The 23,581-nt window shown below is 44.1% G+C and overlaps 1 protein-coding gene across 1 annotated transcript; it reads right to left on the reverse strand.

The window, feature by feature from the left end:
* On the reverse strand, positions 1-23,581 carry frmd4ba (FERM domain containing 4Ba; the record flags this gene model as incomplete). Its single annotated transcript, XM_079217721.1, has 23 exons — positions 1-247; positions 614-752; positions 853-1,604; positions 1,824-1,988; positions 2,595-2,727; positions 2,821-2,877; positions 3,052-3,280; positions 3,660-3,776; positions 3,868-4,001; positions 4,106-4,250; positions 5,244-5,382; positions 5,947-6,023; positions 10,689-10,775; positions 11,396-11,453; positions 11,973-12,038; positions 12,711-12,794; positions 16,728-16,750; positions 17,160-17,216; positions 18,529-18,613; positions 18,936-19,028; positions 19,247-19,341; positions 19,458-19,523; positions 23,420-23,581. 23 exons carry the CDS (start codon positions 23,579-23,581, stop codon positions 1-3), a joined length of 3,210 nt encoding a protein of 1,069 aa, XP_079073847.1.

Here is a 23,581-nt window from a genome sequence, read left to right on the forward strand (position 1 = left end):
CTATGAACTACCTTGAGCAAAGGACACCTTATTGAGCCTGTGCCCTCTGGAGGATTGAGGCTGCGCGGGGCTGGAGGCCACCTGTCTGACCCGACAGCCGGGGGAGGATAAGAGGGGAAAGGAGGAGGAGGGCAGGGAAGAGGTGGAGGAGGAAGCCGAGGAGGAAGAACTAGCAGGGAAAACGGCACAGCGCCTCCGGCCATCGGGGCTGTGCCAGGGGCCCTTAAAAGGCGGGGAGGCATCATATCTATAAGAAAGCAGGGGCCAGTGGACAGTTAAGGAGGAGAGCAGAACCAGCCTTAAGCCCTGAGGAGGAACTGACCGCAGGCTGCACAGATCCTATAATCCTACTGCTGAGCCAGGCTGTCATGTTAAGCACACTGACGCTTTCTCATTCCCCAACTTACTGTCGACGAAAAGGTAACAATGGCTATACATCAGTTCACAGTATTGTTGTGCGGAAAAGGGATAACAGACCCAAATGGCAGCTTATATTTCCTGTAGCCACCCATTTTAAGTAATTAAACAGTAGTGCTTATGTTAGGATCAGAAGGATCAGGGAGTGGCTTATTGGATAAGGAGATGAGTTGAGGCCATGTTTTTGTTTTCTCACCTGTTGTGGGCGGAGTGGCTGTAGGACGCTGTGCTGTAGGAGTAGGACTGCGGAGCGTGCACAGGCATGTTGTATTCCGACATACCTCCACCAACGCTCATGTGACCTCGCCAGTTTGCGCTAGAGGACACCGTGGACACTGGAGAAGGAAAGGAAATGTCAGAAACTGACCTACATATGAAAGCAAGGATAACAACATAACACACTAGAGACTGTAAGACAGGGTGCAGTGATCTCACTTGAAGAGTAGGAGATGTTCCTGCTGTTGTGCGGTGCAGGCATGGTCTGATAGCCCAGGCTATGCTGAGAGCCTCGGTCGTAGTCGTAGTTGTACGCCGTCTGTTTTTGTGCAGCGTTGCGATGGTACCAGCCCTTCAAGTGCTCGGCCACCAAAGCCTTCTGGATGTTCTTGCCGACGGGCTCGTTGCCGCGGGGCGCCTGGCGGTTCCTGGGTGGCCTCAGCGTAGCGTACGGGTTCTGCGACATGCCGTCCATCTCGTCGGTGCCGTAGTGAGGGTGCATATCGTGGCTGTGGTACCCTGTGGGGGCGACGTGGTACGAAGGGTTGACGCTATAGTGTCCTTCCATCTCGTCGTACATGTAGGCTCCGTTGGAGTACGGCTCCGGGTCGGCGTAGCTGGGATAGCCCGTCACGTAGTAGGCCGTCGTGGTGGGTCTGGCCCGTGGTTGGTAGGCGTAGCAGCGGGTGTCCGGCTGAGCCAGGTTGGGCATGCTGCCCGTGTTGGCGTACAGGTCCTTTCTGTGGCGGCCGCGGGCTCTGCGCCTCTGCGTGTGGTTCCCGGGGACACTGTACTCAACGCTGGACTGGCTGGTGTAGGAGGAGCCGTCGTCGAGGACTTCAGTGCTGTTGCTGCGTCGGGCTGGGGAGAAGGTGAACGTTGGCACGGGAGGCTCGGCCTCTGTCATGAGCCGAGACTGGGACTCCAGACTGCCGCTGCGTTGGCGGAAATGTTGTGGAACATCCTCTGATCTACGATTTAAAAAACAATAATTAAAACCTGTTCATTAAAACTCAATGTAACACATGAAAAGAAACTGTCCATGTGTTGATATTTGTCGTCTTCATTCATTTAGCTGTCGGCATACGGATTGCGGTTCCTCATAGACGTGTTGAAAACGGCGCACGCACGCACGCAACGATTGGTGTATAATTGGCTCCAAGTAAATAACAAACAAATCAGGGCCCTACCTGAGCTGGTTGCTGCTGTAGGCGTTGCGGGTGAGGAGGGGTGTGGGGGGCATGCTGCGGGCGTCATGTGGCTGTCTGGAAGCCGGTTTAAACGGGCTGCTGTGGCTTGATAAGGCATCGCTGTGACTGCTGTGGAGTGATTCCTGGACGTGGCCGTAATTTAGTCTGGAACGCGGATAAGAACAATGTTTTCTCTTTAGGTCAGAGCTTGTTATTGAGATTAAACACCTCTACCGCCTCTTCATTTGCTCTCAAAACTGAAGCAGAAGCAGAAGAAAAATAACCTGGGGTTTGTGTGTATGCAGTCCTTTAGTTATCACTTACACCTGAATGACTGCCATTACATAGTCCATCGGCCTTTCTTTTCATGCAACAGCAAGCATTATGGCTGCTCAAAATGAGATTAAATAGCCCACATCATTTTTGTAAACAGCCATGAAGTAACTGCTATTTAAACCATGTTTCCAGGGCCACTTTCCTGTTTCCCTCCTTTCTTCTCTGCTCTCTGCTTGCAGTCGCTGTCTGCTCTTTCACAGGCAGCGACATGTTCTTTTCCATCTATTTTTAAAGTTAGTGCGTTGGGCTGATAAGAGGGAGATTGTTGGAGAGGCAGGAAAAAGGAGGGAGGAGGAGACTGGCAGGAATGCAGCTCTGGATCGACTCTACAGGTCTGTACTAGCTCCACGCTTAGTGCGTCTACCAAAACAACTGTCAGACACACACTGAAAATTCATACATCAATACATTTCATGGGTGGCAGCAGCTGTATACCTGCTGTCAGCATGCTGGTCATTGGCAGAGCCCCGTCTGTCGTTGTAGTGGATGTCCAGAGTCTCAGCGTGGTGTGGTCTCGGGGAATACTGAACCGATCTGGACCGCTGCCTCTGGGAATTGAGCTCATCGTCTGGGACATAAAAGTGATTGCTTGGTTAAAATGGATCTAAAATGCAGAGTGAGCACACGCACACTGAGCACACAGCTTTGCCTGGGCACGTACCATCATCCAGAGTGAGACTGTCAGACAGAGAGCTGAGGTCTGAAGGGTTGACATCATCTAGGGAACAGAAAAGAGAAAACGGCCCTCAGAGACGCCTGCGATATTCCACTTTCATAGAAAGTGACAGACTTTTTAAAATCAACTACCATTGATCAAAAATGCTCTGTCCTTAGAATCCTTAAGAAGCATAACCTTTGTAGGGTTTTAACTGCTGTTGTTGATGAAATCTACCTGCAAAGATCATCGAGGCTCTCTGGGTGGGTTTCTTTCCCTTCTTGATCCTGTAGGCGTTGATCTCCTTCTCGATCTCCTCTAGCTTCCTCATTGCATCCAGACAGTTGTTTCTCCTCTTTTTCTTCACCGTCTTGCAGAGGTCGCCCTCGTTGGATAACTTGATGGCCGCTTCCACGATCTTCTGCTGCAGGGCGAACCTGCTCTCCAGATTCCTCAGATGTGGGTCCTGCAGGGGAACACGCAACGCACCGTTAGCAAGGAGTTTCACGAAAATAAAAGGCAGATCCTGTTAACGACAATACTCGGCGCAGAGGAACAGACTTCAAGGCATTTCATTTTCAGTGTGCTGACACATTTCAGATTTATATTCCGATTAATTCTCCCAATTGACTTCCGGATGGAAACCGGCTTAAAATCACAACAAATGTTTCACGAAAAAGCATTACGCAATGTAAGCCTCAAACCACATGTTAAACTCTTAATCCTCATTTCAAAAAGTAAAATGATCTAAATGGTCTCCAGGTAAACAAACACTGTGGCAGAGAGTAGAGTGTAACATTTATGATTACACAACGAAAATATATCACAACAACAGCGATACCGACCTCATCATACGGGAAAAGGTCGTCCAGCTTGAAGGTTGTCCCGACACGCCGTCGTATGTGAGGCGCCTTCTCCCCTGTGGCCAAGGGATACTCGTTCGGCAATCTGCCCGTAAGCTCCTGCAAATGAGAACCACAACCAACAGTCAGCTGCCAGTGTTGACATTTCTAAACGCCTTTGGAGAGAAACGGAACGAGAGAGAAAACTCACAGCTTCTCTCATGCAGATCTTTTTCAGTTCCTCAATTTTCTGCGCCAGTGTGTCTTGAAGGTGTTTTTCTTTCTTTTTCAATTCGGCGGCCTTCTCTTTCTTCTGCTCCTCGCTGACTTCGGAGTCGGCCGAACCTGGAATATGCGCACATCTGATTAACTACAAATTATAGCACTCAATCATCACTCATCACTCGGATGTGGAGCAGAAGCCATTAGCCGATTAACTCTCTGCTTACCGGCCGAGATGAGGCTGCCGTTGCTGGCCATGATAAGCTGGTCTCTGCTCTCAATGCCGGAAAGTTTAGCGATGATCCGCGGGGCGCAGATCTCTGTGAGGTCTATTGCGATGTCTCCTGAACTCCTGGTGGTGGACATGTTTGACTGTAAGGAGGAGTGGGGGAAGAGTTAGGAGGATGGCATGGGAAAGGAGTAGTAAAGGAGGGATTGTGAGCACTTCATTTTAATGATAGCAGCGGCTCTATTTGCATGCTCGGTACTCAGAGTGCGCTGCTCTCTCATCAATCAGCGCGGGCTCTATTCCTGGATGAACACTGACACACCATCTGCCTTTGAGGGAGACAGTAGCTGAATAACCTCATTTGACTGCAGCCACGCGCTCATCAATCTCCGCCACAAAGTGCACATCAAACATCACACATCACACAACACTTATTCTGTATAATAGCCCCCGATGCTCTGCAAATGTGCATTGCAAACACAAACATGAGTGTATCTTCGACTTATTCTGACAACTTTCAACACTGGAACAAGAACCTAGGCTGTGAACCCATTGTGCCCTTTCTATTTATTCTCAATGGTGCGATCGTAAAAAATACATGAACCCCTTCCACACTAATAACATCCCACTTTATATGGCAAATTGTGGTTTACTTTGGGTTGAATATGGTTCTTCTTAAGCCACAGACAATGCAAAAATAGCCATAATATTAGGCACTCCCTCTACAACTACATCATTCTGCCGGCTATATCGGCAGTGACAACAAATATTTGACTCAATTGCATGCCTTTATGCATTTTCAATTCAAGCTACCCAACAGCCTGTTACCTCACTGTCAATAGACCAAGGACATGCCAATTTCTCAACACCAGGCTCAGGACCTATTTACATTAAACCGGTCATATCCCTTTATTTACACAAGTCACGAGCATGGGACACGGATCAGGCAACGCATCACATGATGAACAGTCACCATTACACCATGCTGTGACACTTGCACAATAACCTTGTAAACATAACTTATGTTTTAAAGGCTCGTTTCACAGCCTGGTGGAGTCTGTTAAATGAGCATTGGAGAGTATGAGGCAGTTTTCAACAATAGTTGAGTTGGCAAGAGGGACAGAACAAACACTCACTTTGCTTGTCTTCCTGTCCAGGTAGAACTGGTGCTGACTGATGGCCATCACCCAGATGGTTTTAATCAGAGCGTGGCTGGCATACCATGTGTGAATAACCAGACCAGTCTGGCCGAATGTTCGCTTGGTCACTGTTCTTCTGTGGAGGATAATAAGACAAAGGTTCAGTGCTTGTTCTGATCCAAGAGTCAAATCTGTTCAACAGCTGCATACAAACACGAAACAGTTGAAGGGAGATTAACAAGGCTTTAATTAAGATTAACACAAAAAAGGGTGTAAATCAAAGATTAGAAAAGAAGATTAGAATCTTTGGCCAATTCAATTTGTGGGTGTTTGTGTAATAATACACTGAAGAGTGACGAGCAGCGACATCAAGCTCCTTTTGAAACAGACAGAGGGATTTAATAACAGCTTTGGAGGCTTACAGTGCCACATAAAAGCTTGTGTGAGGGGCAGAGGTCTTATAGCAACCGTACAGTGATAAAGTGGACGTTATACAGCAAGAATACACTCATTGTACAGAAAAAGCTACAGCCATTAACATGGTGCCCAAACTGGGCCACTGGCTGCAGATGCCCTTCACACTGTGTAAGGTGTAGGATAAGGACATCTGAAGCAAGCAGCAGCTAAAAAACAGGGGGGAAACAGTAAAAGGACCTATTCAAATCAGTTAAAATAGATCAGGCGGTTTTCTTTCTCTGACCTGTGTGGGTCGTTTACTTCAACAGCGAATTTCTTCTCTCGGAAATACAAATTCTCTAACTGCTTCCACTGGTACAGCTGCGGAGAGAACGAGACAGTTTGGCAGAGAGGGGGAGGAGGGGTAGAGAGGCATGACACATCAGTGATCGCACGAGCCAACACACGGCTATCAACTAAAATGTGGATTTGCGCTACATGAAACAGAAATGTAATTTGACACACAAAGGATTTCACCAATTCACTCAGAAAAGCTTTCCTGTTCTGGTTAACTTGCAACATTAGCAGAACAACATAACAGCAGCTGAAGCTGTGAATGGGGCTCGGTGGAGCCAGCCAGTCAAGTGTCGGTTTGGTCTAACACAGGTGCAATCATAACGCTGCTGCGTGTGCATGGAGCGGAATGGTGCCAGGCGGCAAGCCAGTTTCTCATTGCACCGTGCTGAGGAGGGAAACAGATGGAGGACTTCTCTGTGTCCGAATGAAACATCTGCTCCACTGAAACTGGGCTCACGGTACAGACCTGGAGCCACTTGCCTGTGAACAACTCTGCCCTGCTCATTGCTCGACTGAGATTAATGCTGCAGAAAACGTACAACCGTTGTTTTGCCCCATACTGTCCATAAGAACACAACCTGACATGTGCTCATATATCTCGAACACTGAGAGGAAACCGTGCCGGGGGTAAGAAGTCCCAAGAGGTGTACACGTCTCTACTTTCGCCGGGACAAACAGGTTTGCTGAGTATAGTTTATAGTGGGCAAACTAACTATAAACACATTACATATCTTCCTTTACAACAGCGCGGCTCACACAGTGACACACGTGTGTATGTAGGTCCCATAGAGCAGGTACAACACCACACTACAGAGGACATTTAGGAGCAAATAAAACATTAAATGTCCATTTAAAACAGCTGAACAGGTAATAGTTGGACACAATGGAAAGGCTTACCGTAAAGGGTATTTTAGCGCTTATCAAATCCCTGCTGAATTATCTGGGTTTGTATTGAATCCCTCTACTCTTTAGTTTCCCACAGGGCTAGAGCTTCCCCGAACAATACGCTCTCTTGTCTGTTCTCAGGGAGCCAGATAGGTGTTGCAAGAGTTTCAGCTGAGCTGACCACGCCCCTTTCACCACCCCCACCTCCTCTGACATCACAGATACCTCAGGCTGCCTCCGAGGCTCAACTCTGCTCTGCTCTTCTCTCTCTCCCTCCTACACAGCTCACTTCCTTTTAGTCAGACCAGATGAGCAGGTTGGACACAAGTATTGGCAGGGCTAGGTTTTTGCCTTGTTTAAAGTCATTTCGTCTCTGCTCCACTTCCCGTAACTTGCAGATAAGTCATCATTCCCGGCAGACTTTGAGTACTCCACTTCTGCTTTGGACGTTCTCTGCTTTTCATAGTGTAAATACCACACAAAGCACTGCTGTGAGGCTGAATCTACTATAACCATCTCCCCCACTGGGACAAACATGTTAGGAATCTGTTACTGTGGTCTAATCATTAATAGCAGGGGCTCTCTTTGCTTTTTTATGTGGCAAAGGGAACACCATCAGTTAACCAGGCAAAAAGAAACACTGTGCACCATGCCAACAAGCACGACCCCTGATAGTTTCAAGCTACATGTTTAACCTGGCAGGAAGCTTCCATTTTATATGAACTATAAATGTGGATTTGTTTTACTCAGAATATATACTAATATTATCCATGACATCACAGAATGAGAAAGTTTGAGTTATTGTCAAAGTATAGCAACATTGTCTTTATAATTGCGGGCATCGCATACAGTCAGACTATCAGTAAAATGCAGAGCATGGTACTAAATAAACAATGGGAATCACCCGGCCAGCAGGACAATTCCAAAAAAGCACACCCCACGGTAGAGGGGACCCCATGCCAATTCACACCCTCTAGTCACAATCACTAGCATCATTTACATTGTAACAACAGATCTGGAACAAAGGTCTAGAAGGACATTAAACACACTTTCACAGGATCATTCCTCCTATTAGAGAAACTCCACACCCGTGTGTCAGCACCTACATGAAACTGTTACAGGACTCTGCTGTGACGGCTGCTGAAGCCACGGCCAAAGTGTTTCAAAGATGTGACACACCTCAGTCTCCACAATCACAAGACTGCAAGAAGTCCTCTTAAAGAGCAACTTGCAGCTTGAATTGAGTATTTTTTATTAATTAGTTCCTAGTCTCTTGCTGCAAATACAACCTCTTCAACTTTGAGACCTAGCTTTGGTCATTTAACATACAGTTACATACGCCCATAAAAGGAGTCCAGGTGTTACTGAAGTGTATAGATGTATTTAGTATGTAGTTTCTACATTTTTTTCCCTACTCAGTGAATGGACTGCATTTTGTGGAGCTCCAATGGTTAGTATTTCGTAGTTCATCTCCCCTTGTTTTTGCCAAACATTTCATTACAAGCGGGTGGAAGTGAACCAGAAATGCCTGTGGTTTCAGATGGGATCAGGCTGCTCACACCCACAACCCAAGGAGCCCCTGGGGGCCGCGAATCTGCAGATTCTAACATGGATGAAAATGTGTCAAAAGGCTCTGACTTACACGCCTGTACAGAGAAAGAGCTGCCACACCCTTCGCACAACACGTCACGTACGGGCTTCTCTCTGCCTGACAACACTGTACCTTTCCACAGCATGACTCACTGTTTTAAGTTGTAAAAACGTGACACGAAGAAGATGCCGGAAGCTGAGTTTAATCAAAATAAAAATAGAAGAAAGGGGAGAGTTGGTGTGCTTCATTTAAACTTGTGCAACTACGACACTTAACCGTTCTTTCAGGCCTCTCATATCATGTAATTACTACCCAGAGGCGGACACTGTCACCTGATAATAAAACTGAAGATTTATGAAGACTGGTCATCTGCTTCAGTCCCATCGTGTGTCCCGGAAAGACACTTTTCTAGTCCAAGCCCTGTTGAGGTCCTCCATTTGTGTTCCTCCCATTACATAGTTTACCTTATCCTCTTCCTACATAACATGTTGCTTCTCCTCTTGGCATCTTCTATTCAACCTTTGTGCCCTGCAGATCTTTGCAACGCTTAGCCTCTGCCTTTTGTCTATCTAGTGCTCACTCACATACACTGCATCTGACGCGCAATGGAAATGACAGGGTATTCACATTACTAAATGTGCCACTTCTCTTAAACACAGCAGGCAGAGTGGGCTTTTGAGTGCCAGGCTATTCAACGTAGAGTGGTGAAACTGGCATGCATTGAAGATAATGTGAGTGTAGCGGCTTTCAATGATTTTTTTCAAAACAGAAAAATAGACAAATTTAGGATAAAGAAAAGAAATCTTCACAACTGCCGACCTCCAACCAGTACTACGCCTCAACCCAACCCCCTACACAGATAATTGTTTGGCATGGTTAGATCAATTGTGTTCCCTCCATGACACACACATAGATTACCATAATGAATGCAGCATGCTGAGAAGGGCTGGGCAGAGGGCAGGGAGGGATGGGCTGGGGTGAATACATACAGAGGCTGTGAACTTTATCAATATTCACCAGATACAGAGGACTCCCTTGGAGGCAAACAGAAAGTAGCCATACAGTTCCAATCGTCTGTAAGTAAGTAAAAAGGAAGAAAAAAAAAACACCCACTGGCTGTCCCTAAACTCCAAACGCCCACCCACCTGACTGGTACAGTGCCTTCCGACAGACCCAGAGGTCTGCTGCTTCCCACAGAGAACCATAATTACACCTTCCATAGAAGGGTCGGGGAGAGACATACTGGGGCTGCGCCCATTAATGCCTCAGTGTAGCAGCACACCCTGCTAAGTCAACAGGTCTCTGCCATGTGACAACAGTTACGGTGAGTTTAATGAAAGAGGCTGGGGGAGAAACGCTTGATAGGGATACTATCACATAACATTGAGGTTAAGTACAAACTAAAAAAAGTAGTACAATGTATTTTTGTACTGAAAGTACTTCATGAAATGCTCATGATGAGGTTTCTACAGACTAGAAGAGTAGCTTAATAAACATCATAAAGTTAAGAAAGTCTGATTATTTTTCTTCTTCAACGTGAGATTAAAGGTACAGTTTTGACACTTGGGAAAAGTTTACTTTACTTGTATAGTACACGGCCCTACTGAACAGATGTTATAATCAAAAGGGAACATTCTACACTATGTTATGCTCTGTGTAGGTATTTTTGCACTTTCTCCTTTAAACTTGGTTTAAGATCGAGCTGTTTTATAACACGATAACAAGTGCCTCCACTGTTGATAGTAGCATATTGTGTTTGCTCTTCTACCTACAGCCTTGACTGCAGGTAGCACATACTGATACTCCAATATATTTTCCCATCCGTCTTCCTTGTTCTCCTGACTGACATGGGAACCATGGTCTTCCTTACACCTATTTACAGTCTGGATAGATCATTAACCAGCTAACAAGAGGCACGGTGATGGAAGCTGTGCTTTCAATTAGCAAATATATTTACAACAGCGCTCTATCCTAAATACCTCCACAAGAAGTTAAGGCCATAACTTTAAAGGATTATTTGTTTTTCTTATTTGAGTATTAAATGTCAATGTAAGAAAACTGTGACGATTATTTTTTTATGAAGTACAAACCCCAAGTTAGTCCCAGAGGGCTTTTCAAGTTGTACAACATATGAAATCCGGTATCCTTAGATTCTTGACATGGATGAGGGAAAACTCCAGACAAAATTTTTTTTTTAAAAGAGGTCAGCCTACCTTTCTCGGCTTCAGTTTATCCTGCAGATCGTACTGGCCGATGCCTTTGTAGCTGACTCCCAGCCACCACGGTAGTCCTTGCTTGTCCTGCATGAAAGCACAAGCACAAATCACACCACCACTCATTAGAGGTAGTTTTATTGGTGAGAGTTTGAGAAAAAAAAAAAAAAGGCCTGTTGCAAAAGCAATTATCTCATTAGGTTCACAGCAATAGCAACAAAAGAAGAGATCAAATACATTGAAGGCCTTTAAATCTCTGCAAGCCTGACTGAGTCGTTTTAACGCTCCTGTTTGATCTCCTCAGACACCTTGATTTAATAAGGCTTGGTTGGGAAAGTTAGAGGAAGCAAGTAAAAGTAAGCAAGGTTGGAGGAATCACATAAAACATGCTAACTAAATGTGCTACAGTGGTTTACTGGATTTATATTTTTGAATTATTGTGCGAGTCAGTTAGTATTTTTCTATCCCACTTAAACAGGTAAAGTCCTGTGTGTTACTACAGTAACATACATGTGTTACTGCTTTACACAGATTTTTTTAAAGGAAAAAGGCCTCATGATCAAAGCTTTAAGCTCAATGCTAAACATTTAGGTGAATAAAGTTCAGATTGTTGTGCTAGCTTGGATGCAGAAAGAATTGAAGCCGGCATGTTGACAGAAGCTTGTTCAGAGGTTAAGCTGCTTCATTACTCGGGGCACCACTGTTACCTTCACTGGGTAGTAATGGACTCCGTATGTCGGCAGGGACTCCACCAGGGCCAGATACCTTCAGAGAAGAAGGGAACAGGTTAACAGGAATTCCACCATTTGCACTTCATCACTGTCAACCGGTGGCTGTTTAACAACAGACAGAGTGCGATTTAAGCTACAGTCATTCAGAAGCCACAGTCATTTGCAGTGGCAAGCTGATCGATTTGTTTCAGGTCCGTGACAGAGGGAGAGTCCATTGATCAGTTCAAGGCCACAAATCATCCCAGTGGGAACGACCCAGGGTTGCTCTGAGGGTAAAAAGAAGAAAAGCATAGTGGCGGACCGACATCCTCTCAAGGCTGGCTGGGTGCCTAGTCGAAGAGTACCACCACTAACTAATGACACATTCTGGCGTGGTGACAGACACCTCTTACAACAACAGACACCCCGGTGCAGACGCGTGAGGTTGAACAGGAAGAATTGGAGTAGGTGTGCGGGAGAACTGGGGCATAAGAAGCAGTAGTGCATAACTTTTGGGAAACACAGGTTAATCATAAAAAATATATACATATATATGTATTTGTTTTTTACTTACTGCACAATGCCTTGCCCTCTGGTCAGTCCCTTCAGTTTCTTGTAATGTTCAATCACTTTGTCCTCACTGCAAATGGATAGATAAATAATTTAATGAATAATCCATCAAGTGTTGCACATTCCAGCCACAGAGGGATTGTGAGAGGGCTCTTTCTTTGACACACATTCTGTCTGCTCATGCAGAAAATGCAGTCTGGCCTACTGGCCCGCTGATGGCTCTCATCTACCTCTCCTGCAAATGCATCCCATTTACTCGCCACTGTAATCATCCCTTTTAACAGCATAGCGAGACTGCAAACCAACTGCGGCTTTACAGACAGAAAAGAGACTATGATTTTAATTTGGATATTGAACTGAATCAGAGGCAGCAGCAGTAGCCTCGGATGACCGTTTAGCCAGATGAAGAGAGGGGACAAGCAGAGGAGAAAAAAAACAGCAGTGAGAGTGGATTGAAGAGACAGACAGCAATCCTTTAGATAGCCAGTAGCTGTCAGCACCTCCCTGTGTGCTCGCAGGGTCTAATGGGCAAACGTAATTAACACAACCCAGGCATTAATTAGTCAGCCCCATCAGAGGCAAAACCATCTGCCAAGTACCGGGCCATTCTGTTGACACGGTTTACCTCAAAACTGCTATTCTGGGTGAAATTACTGCTTTGTGCAACCATGTGGTACTGACCACCGAGGCTATTTGACATTTGAATTGAAAGCATATCTTGTGGAGAAAGGGCTAAACTTACCAGTAATTGAGAGATGGGTGCTCCCTTAATACTCTGGTGGGCAGAACTGGGAGCTGCTTCAGGTCTGATCTGGCAGTCTCAGCACTGACAAAAACAAACAAACATCATATCCACACGTTAAAAGCAGCAAATGTATTCATTCACCAAAAAACAGAGAGTCATTTCTTGTTACTCATCTATGCTTTAGCTGGGTGAGAAACAGCAAAGCACCTAAAATACATTGATTGATGAGAGACAGGTTATCATGGTCTAATTACTAACTCAACAATACAACAATCATCTCTACATTTAGACATCTACATAAAATTACCCTGTTAGGGGCTGAACTCAGTGCTTCAGACCAGCATGTGGACCATTAGTAAAGAACAGGTAGCCTTTTACACTATACTCTCAATTCAAAGTCTAAAAGTGGGTCGAGAACATTTCTCCACGTTCATATTTTCACAATGTGGTTTGAACTTCTATCTCAAGGCATGATAGCGATATATCATGTTTGCAAACCTTTAGACAAGGTGCAGTGTCAGGATATTGTTTTCATCTTTCTTACTTATAAAAAAAGCACTACTTGCCAAGACTAAACTTGAGCTTCACTCATGTCTTGCCAGACTTGACATATAAAAGCACATGCAGGGTCTTTAAATCAGAGGGAGCCTTTAAAAAAGAAAAAAAGGGGGCTGGCAAGGTATCTTAAAAAAAATATCAAAGCCATTTCATGCAGTTTCTCAGCAGTGACGCACTCCACATGGCTATTTTCTGTTCTTCTAGGTAAACTACTTTATATTGATTCCCACCGTGACGGACGCAACAGGTCCAATTGGTCTCACGCACAAACTCTGCCAAAAATGCTTCAAGTCGTAAACAGAGAAACTGGCCATCCTATCTGTTCAGACAAATCGTGGTGTTTGTCAGTGTCAAGGCCCTCGATAGTGAACTATGGGTCACTCGAACATCATGTAGGCGGGAGTACTGGATCTACAGTTTCTGCTGTACAAAAAGGGCTCTGGCTTGGCAGGCCAGTCCTCTGGAGTCCTGAACAAAAGCCATTCACAAGCACTTGGCAGCCTCTCCCTGTGTTGAAAAGCATCGTATGAGCCTCTCTGAGACGGAACTCAAACGTGCAGGTCCGACTGTACATGAGAAAAACTCTTGGAACATCCTCAGGTATTCTACCAGCTATAACAACAACATAGCAATATAAACTATTGGATGAGTTAAGGCGAATGGCCATTTGACCTTGAACATCAACTTAAGTCCTGTTCTTTAAAGATGAATGAAATTTAACAGCCGCTGACATGGTAGGACCGAACCATCATGATCCAGTTATGTGAAGTAGCTTACTAAACAAAAACAGGTACGAGGCGCTGTAAGGGCAGAGGCACTTGAATCACTCTTCCCTGTAGCTACCTCTCCTAGGTTGACTGGGTTCTGCTGCCGCTGCACTTTGCCGCATGTTTGATGGCGTACGTTTATGGCGAGGTTGGGGCCTGGCGTTGTCTGGGTGATCTACTCCACAGCCGCGCTGACGCGTCAGCAATCTGGAATTCATTACTACGTCTGTTATCTCCCCTCAGCCTGCAGCACGGGGGCAATTCCTACACCCGGCCCAGCGCTGCCTACCCAGCGTGGGGAGAGATAATACTCATGTGTCAGCTTTTCCGCAGGGCTGAGACGTGGTGACTGTGGAGGGAGAACAATGAGAGAGCCTGTTGCTGTGAATGAACCACTAACTACAGGCTACACCTGCAAATAGAATGGAGGACTAAAACTGTCCGGCTGTAATATTGGTTGATGTGGGAAACATCTGAACACAACTGGCATTGTGCTGGTCCCAGTTGATTTAACATTACAAAAGTGAATTCATAGTGGCAAAGACAATCTCTTTAGCTCACTTTTGAAGTTGGTTACAATAACGACAATAGAAATCCCCGCTTGGTTACTCTTAGAACATAATTATAGACATCAATCAATTCAGTGATTTCCTACGTTTTCCGCAATCTCTTTCATCAACTTTCAGCGAGGAGTTGTAATTTATGGCAATCTGCTATGGATTAAACCTGCAGGTGGTGCGAGTCAGTGCTGTAAGATGCACCGCAACACTGACTGACGGAGGGGAATTCTGATACAAGTACAACGTGAAACCTGATGGCGCATTTATTCAATGCACAGCAGGGGGTTTGCCCACACCACCACAATAACAGTGAGTCCTCTTGACGCCAAGTTGTCTACCATTGAACAGTGGGTCTTGGCTCATCCCTCTTAAGGCAGCCGACTGTAGGAGGAGGAGGACTCCCTAACTCCTCCACAGCTAATCTCACTGCTCCAGGGCCCTTTGCTGATACAGTGTAGGGGAGACACATGTATAGTATATGCTTTATGAGGGGATTTACTGGACTCAAAGAAGTAGTTAAAAGGACATTACAGACAGGAATGAGAAATACTGCCACAGGACAGCGGGGGATGCATCGCTGCGATAATACTGTTAGATGTTGGGGTCAGTGCTACACTCAAGTAAGAGCAGTTTGAGGAAAAGTTCATTGCGAGTGAAAAAGTGTCTTAAAACCTAATATCTATAAACCATAATCAAAATGCACAGGGGGAAAAAATAAAGACAAAGACAGCTCGATTTGGCCACACTCCCATCCCCGCTGATTCAACCAGATTTGTTGGCAGGTTATCTTTTATTGTGCTTTCAGAGTCAGTACAAAGAACAGCCCATCCCCACACCCACGTGTGCTGAAAGTTCAGACTGCACACTACACTTCAAGGCGAAGTAGCTCTAAATCAAAGCACCCAGGCATAAAACTATATAAAAGCTGCAATGAATAACAACAAACATGTATCAGATTAATCATGCCTGTAAATAATTATATCGGTCAATGGGCACAAGCAGACGAAGACAGTTTTTTGGAGGGGGTGGGGGGTCATTTTGCAGGAGAACAAAGGCAACGATTTGACATGGGGTCAAACTGCATTTTCAGCATTGCATGTATGACCATTCAAACCATACATATGCAACTCCTAACAGAGCACAAATCTTTGTGTCCACATAATGGACTGGGAGGCCTTTAGAGGCAGAGCACTAGGACAACACACAGGTTGTGCCGCTTCAACCTGCTCAGTCACTGACTCAGACAGAGCAGTGTTTACTAATCACAGCCAATGACCTTCACTCCTACGGCTTGCAAAAAAAAAAAAAAGTGCAACATACCTTATCAGCAGGTCAAGCCTCTGAGAGCACGGCCCACAATGAAAACAGTATCTTCACTAGTGCACTGATTATCACAGGTTTTTACATATTTCTCTCGCCAGTGTCGGCCAAATCGTCATGAACGCTGTCCGTGTATTTTTTTTACAAGTGTCACACATGCCGTGTTTGGGAGTAAATGTGACATTTAGTAAGAAGCCACGCAGTCACAACACGTCTGAAAAGACCAGCCTTTGTAGGGCTTTGTTGAAAGAGTAAACACAATGCGGCCGCCTTGATAGTCAACAGTGTGACAGGAGAACAAGAGTGTTTTGATTTTAAAAGGCAATGTTTGGACCATGTGGGTGGCAGCGAGCCAGCAGGGTTCAGTTCAATGTTACATGAACACATCAAGGGAATTATTAACTCAAGGGAAGTACAGCGTGAAAGAAATAAAATCTGATAGAGTCAAGTCGAACATTAACTGGCTGTACAGTCATCATTTGTGGACTGAGCACTGCCCTAACAACTTGATAAACTAAACCCTGCTGTACAGAAACGAACACTTCCTCAAGTGTGCAGTTTACAGAAAAGGTGTATGAATGACTGCTGGCAAAAAAATATAAATAAATGTTATTACATGTAACTTCACTTTAAACAGACATGTGTACATTCATTGACACTTAGCTTACTTGTTTTCTTCCCAGCGAATCTATACTCTAAACCTCTAAACATGTTTTAAATGACACGACAACTTGATACTGTGACATGGGTAAGATTACACCTTTCTACATTCATCACATAAATTCGTTTTAATGTTGATAACTTCTTACCTGCTGTATTCTCCCTTGGCCTCCTAAAAAGAGAAATACTGGGGTTAGTAAAAGCACTGTGAGAAAATGCAAGACTTGGATAATAAAAAATAAAAAAAAGACTTACTAAATGACCCAATGAGTTAACTGTTATGCTAATACTAGCTAACGTCAGCCCGGGCACAAACCGCAACAAGGAGTTAACGTAACAGAGGCATGAAATTTGTACACGTTTTTTTTTCTTTCAAGTAAACGCCGCCTCGAAGAACAAGTGCATTTTAGAGGCGAATACTAATATAAAAGAGCTAGCGTTAATCTCTTGAACAATTGCCCCGACCAAAGCAGGAGGACAACTGTTTTCAAATGTTGCGTGCCCGACCGTCTTCATTCACGTTTGGGGGGGTGAGAGACAAAATATCGGCGTCGGAAAGCCTGTGACGAACTCTTTCTTACCTGCAATGCGAATGCGGCTAACTTGAAAACATTTTCACTCTCCACTTCGATGGTCTCCTGTTGTGAAAAGAATAAAAAAAAAAGGTAAAAATTAACGTCGTCTTTTAAAACACACTAAGTGCAGTCGGTCCGAGACACTTGACTTGAGAGGAAATCTTCCCGTCCCGTACCTCTCGGTCCCACCGTTACCGACCGAACCAATGCCGCAGAGACAATACGGTGTGTGAAACTGTCCGTGAAGTGAGTTTACTCCAGTTTTTCGGCGCCCGATTTAGTGTTACACTTTCTGCATGCGACAAAACACACGGTGGTGCATTAAAAAAAGGCTAGTTGATGAAGGTCCTGCCTGAAGCGACAACCCCCCTCGGTAAAGTGGTACAGTCCGAAAGCAGGTTCAACAGTCTCCGTCTCCCATGGTGACCAGTGTGCTCTCCCCGCGAAAAAAAACTGCAGCGCAACGTCTGAGCACATGCTGCATTCACGTGCACCTCGTACGGTTCATAAGCTCCTATATGCGCCTATAAAAACTAGGTTGCCTGCCTCCATCACATTGTTTACAGGTAAAGCTTGGACTCAGTCGTCCTGCTACAACTTGTCATGTGAATGATTGAACTTAGCTTTTGCACTCAATCAGATACCCAATCAATTTTAAAACAAATTGTCCTCAAACCACAACACATTATATATATATATAAATAACAACCTAAGCATGCAACTATTTGCTACGCTGTCTATAGTGTAGGGTATTTTAAATGCAATGCCAAACAACTGCATTAAACAATAATATATTGCTTGCATGACAGTGAACCATGAACTTTACGTCAAACGGTAACTTTTCCAACAGCTTGTGAACGCAGCATAAAGGATAACCGTTTGAGATCTAACAGCAGTCTTAGATATTCAAGAGGTTTTCCATATGCAAATGTTGTGAGGTTAAAAATACTTGCATTTCCTCAATAAATAGCATGCTTTGAATCAAATACTACATTATAAACATTATATGCATGCACAATAATTCAGTATAAAGATAAAAAGATAGGCTGTAGGAGATGAACAATATATATTTAGTCTAAAAGATATGTAATACATATACTACATATTTCATACTATATGTAACACAAATAGTATGAAAAACATTAGCAAGATATTGATCCTCTGACCCTTAACCCCCAGCAGAATGAACTCTTATGAGTCGATGGTAAATCAAAAATGATGGCAGATCAATAGTTGGATTAGACATCTTCTCATAAGGCAACCACCAATTGTGTTCAATGATCTGGAACTCAAGGTCATGCAGAATGTGGTTAGAAGGGTATAACAGGATCAATAGCCAATGAGAGTTAAAACACTTCTTTTTTAAAACACTTACATTAAACACTAAAGATTTAGCATTCAGGAAGAACAGCTCCACTGTCGTGTTGTCTTTCAAGAAGGTGATCTTCTCAATATAAAACCTGTGAAGAGTGTTTTCGGGTCAGCAAGGTTCACTTGAAATACAAATGTCAATGCATTTTATTCACAGATTTCATTGTGTCAAATACAATTCAGCAACCACACAGCAATACTGTAAAACTGTGTTCCATCACTGCCACCTGCTGGTCAGGACAAGCATGAACCATGAAGCTCTCAATACCAACCTGCTTCATATTAGGCCGTTAACACTCACAACTCAGTCTGATATATAAAACATTGAGATTTTCAATCCTCCGCTTAGGCTGACTTTTACAATAAAGCAGTATTCCACATTTGGCAAGCTTCTGCAGCAAAGGCACTCACCTCACTAGGAACTTGAGCTCCAAAGGCCCCGAAGTCTTGGAGAAGTCATGATCCAGGACTTTACGATCCAGCTGGAGCCAGTTACTCTGGCCACTGGTCAGGGGGGGTAGAAGCACAAATCATGTATTGGAAAACTGCTACAGTAAGTTCCCTCTCTTCTTTTTTAGTCCTCTTTTAAGGCATCGGATCGGTTCTAAATCAACCAACCTCTTTGATTAAAAGAAGATGTGATAAAACCAAGCGTGCATACGCCCCTTGGACATTGCACTTCTTTATCTTTAGAATACAATAATGTTCTGAAGTGCACTTACGTGTCATCTATGAAGCTTAACCCAAAGTATTCTTTCTCCTTCAGGTTAAAATGGGAGGCCACCAGATCCAACAGCTCGCGGGACAACAGCTTGGGCTAGAAGGTTTGGATAAAAACACAGGAGTTCAGCTTAGATTGATATGCTCAAAAGGTAAACAGGTATGACATGAGGTGGAAAACAAGCACACTCAGGTAGACAAAGTGTCGTCTACCTGAACCAGCAGCTCCAGCTTCCTGTCGTCGAGGAGGTGAACCTGACACAGACGGCCCTCGGTCATCTAGAAGACAGACGGAGGGACAACGTTAGACAATTCCTGCAAAGCAACAAAGTCACTGGCAAAGCCCGCTGTCTCTACCTCCACTCAAAGCCGTGCAGGCATCCTCCTCCATTCTAGCCCAAAGAATAAAGTGACTTTTGTGCTGAACGAATGAGAGCATCCGTTAAGTGTCCATATGGGATGCACGCATCAAAACATCAAAGGTATTGCCAACATCATCACCCTTCTTTGTAAAAGAAAAAGAAAGAAAGAAAGTGCAACTGTGAAGTTCAGCAATAAATCAGCTCTTTATAGGAGCACCATGAGTCATAAACAAAGACTCTGAGCTTCTTCTACTGCTGTTGGATTCGAACGCTATTGTCTTTCTCGCCCACATGTCCTTTCTCTGCAACAGCGCCGTTCTAATGAAAATCCCTGAAATGTCAACATCCAGCGTGTTCCTCTGCCGGTAAGAAACAAAACCGAAAGACAATGAAGTCCTGGTGTGCAGGGCTATAATTGAATTCCCTCTGCATTGTTTAAGATGAATGGCTTCAGGATTCATTCCATTGCAGTCAGCAGAACTGCCTTTCACTGCAGGACAAGGGAGAAATATTACTGTGCTGATGGATATTAGTCAAGTCATATTTCAGCGTGCGAAGTTGTTGCCAACAATCCAGGCTGGTGTTTCACAATACTTTAATTACTTTATACAAATTTTCGACGTGGTGTTTATATAATATGTCTCAGTGTTGTGGGTGAAATGTAATCTCAATAATAAATGTCATGAATCGTTTAGGAAATCATATGTAATGTAGCATTGGGGATTTTTTTCTTCCTCTGTGTTCATAAAAGTTGGTGCCTTATGCATTTGTCACTATAAGAGTTGGACAAGCAGCAGGCTAAACCCATTTTAACCACCTCTATATTTGCATTAGTTGTTCACTCAAATTAAATTCAGGACCAAAGTATTCTTAAGTTAAAGGAATAGTTTGACTTGCGTCTAAAGTTAGCTGACGTTATCTGCCATTAGCCACCATAAGCTACTGGTCATACCACAGCAAATAAGGCTGTAGTGACAAAACCCCCGTTGCTGCTTATGATTACCACTTTTCATTTGTGCTATTGGCACTCTCAAAAGTGGTAATAATAATGTACCACATCTGTTGTTGAATAGCACATCAGTGGAAGTGGTCCACCAGCTTAACGCACAGGTAAAGGTAAAGTTTAATCTAATATAAAACAATATATCCACATACTTAAAGCCACAATATGAATATTTATATCATTCACTCTGCCGCCCCCCAGTGGCTAAAAGCACAAACTTCACTATGTTTTTTCTTGTTTTTTTTACACAAACAAAAACACTTATTCCATTAGAAAGTTGTTGAAGATGCTTTATGACCATATTGAAATTATACACATAGTAGCTTTGATGTGTTAAAATAGGCGTTTTAGTAGATGACAGATTAGCATAGTCAGAAAAAAAAAGCTTGCTCATGCTCTAAAGAAAAAGTGCAATCTTATTCCATCATTCTGTGAACCGTATCTCTGCATCACAGATAGTTTACTGTCTGATCTCTGTGACACTGAGCAGAACCCAAATGGTTGTTGATGCCCAGGAATGTGTCCAGGACGGCCTCTTTTTTTGTTTGTTTCTGTGACTTCAGAGAAAAACATGTGGCATCCAACTGCTTGGAAAGTGAGGGTCACGTCAACGTGACCGCAAGGGCGGGAACACGCCTTGGCGCGGCGTTAAGCCTCAGTCCCTACGAGGACACATTGTTCTCTGCGCTACAACTGAGCATGCCGTTTCACTTTCATCCTGCGCGAGCTACTTTTCCACTTAGTTGTTTTTCAGCGCCTCAAACCGCAGCGTGATTTACGGGTTCTGTGAGAAGAGCTGTGCTTCTCAACAAAAGGCTTTTTTTAGTTGCAATCACGCTGACTTGCTGCTGTGCTAACCTTTTGCTCTGAAGCCCAACCATATTTCAGCATCATGCCCACTGCGTCTACTGTCTGGTGTGGGCCGCACAGCAGGTGTGTTAAGCTCCATATCTCAGAGGTCCAGAAGAGGCAAGAATCAATGACAAAAAAAGGGAAGTGAAAATACAGAACTGCTGAAGGTAACCTCAGTGAAAAGCACACCTTCATTTGTCTTAATAGGGGAAAATAAATTTGTCTATGTGTCCCATCGTTTCATTTGGGATTAATCACTATAGTGACCCTTTCATTGTTGTGGCTGTCCCATGGCACAATCTTTTTCCGTCTATCAATGCTGCATTGTTGTAAGGCAGTGACATCCAAACATAAGTGGACAAAGGCCTGTAGTTATCAGTCTGACGTCAAGCTCACGGCCAGCCATCGTATTCCAGATTTACCTTCAGGATCTGTGCAAATGACTTCTTCTCTCCCGAACGCTCAGCCGCACTTCAAAACATAAAATGAACTCTTCAAAATGGTGGGATGGCAGTCACTGTAGCATATAAGTAGCAATGCCAAAGCCGCTATACTTTTCGAAGACACTTTTATCCACTTGTATTCACGTATCCAAATTGTATTCAAGGGATGCTCTCAGACCAGCCGAAGAGAGAGGACCTTCCCAGGTCCCAGATGAGGAAAAGAAAAAGGTCACGCCTGTGTCAAGGAGGTCATCCCCCTTAAGCTCTGTCGTTACGGCCCCGATGGCTTCCCTCTTCACACGACCCCTCCAGCCACAGTGACCTGCTCAGGATGAGCCGGGCCCACCCTGCATTTCATACTGCTTTATACTTCTACATTTATCTATAGATACAACACATGTTTGTATTATTTTGTTAAACACATGATTGGTTTAAAAGTTTATAAAGTGATTACAATTCCTTTGGATGATCTTTGGAGTCTTTCCATTATTATTTTGAGTGGCATTACAGCTTTCACTGAAGTAAATGTTCTGAATGCTTCTTCTAACTAATGTGTATGTAATTGTGAAAGATAGAACAGGGAAAACAAATTAAAGAGATTTGGTACTTTAGAACTCTTTTCAAGAGAAAGAAAGAATGAATGAATGAATAAAATGAATGAATATATACTTTATTAATTACGAGGGGAAATTTGGTGTCTCGGTAGCAGCAACTTACAAACAAAGAATAAATATATATAAAACAACAGAGATGAAAGATAAAAGATATATATTATAATACAAAATAAAATTAAAATAAGAAAACAAAAATAAAAATAGCTGGAGTGTCAGGCGTCTATGCGCTTTTAAAGGGTATTGCATTCCTTTGAGAAATATTCTGAATATTGTCATTGTTCTCCGTCACACCATGTCAATGTGTCTATAGCTTGTTGTACCTTTATTACTATGTAATTGTATTCACAACTATAAAAAAAAACAGACCCAAAGGCCATCTTTTGCAAAAGATTTACTCGTGGCAGTGCTGGAAAAAAAAGCAAAGACGAGAAACCTGAGCACTTTCAAGTTTACACAGTAAATATTCAAGTAGCACGCGCACAGTGTTTCAGGTGCTCCGACATCAACGCATTTCAAAGACAACGCTGAAAGTTCTCCTCAGCCAGACAGGGAGATCAAACGCCTGGTCGTGCTGCTTCTCTAATGACTGCCATATGTGCTGCGGGAGAGACCCTCGTTAAAAGAAAAGAACAAGAAAAAAATGCTCGTTGACTCACCAAGAGGCGGCCTGATAAATGTCTTCACATCCACACAAACAAACACATGCACCAGCCAGATGAGGAAGAAAAACAATCGCAGACTCACTTAACTCGGGTGGAAAGTATACGGGAGGTTATGGGTAAAATCGAAGCCATAAAAATGCAATGAGTGATTATAGAAATCCATCTGGGGCTCGGTAATTAATCCCACGTGTTGCCAATAAAGCAATCAATTAGAGAACGCGTCGACGCTGCCGTCATACCTGGTAGCACTTTCCAATCCTGAACCAGGCTTCTAGTACGCGTCGGCACGGCATCAGGCCACGACTGTACCACCTCCTCACGGTCTGATGCGCCAGGCTCCAGACGAGCTGGCTGCCCGAGGCCACCAGGTCCTCCATCCCGCGTACGATGCGTACTGCCAT

The sequence above is a fragment of the Taurulus bubalis genome, assembly GCF_910589615.1.
Source record: "Taurulus bubalis genome assembly, chromosome: 5".
Taxonomy (NCBI): Eukaryota; Metazoa; Chordata; class Actinopteri; order Perciformes; family Cottidae; genus Taurulus; species Taurulus bubalis.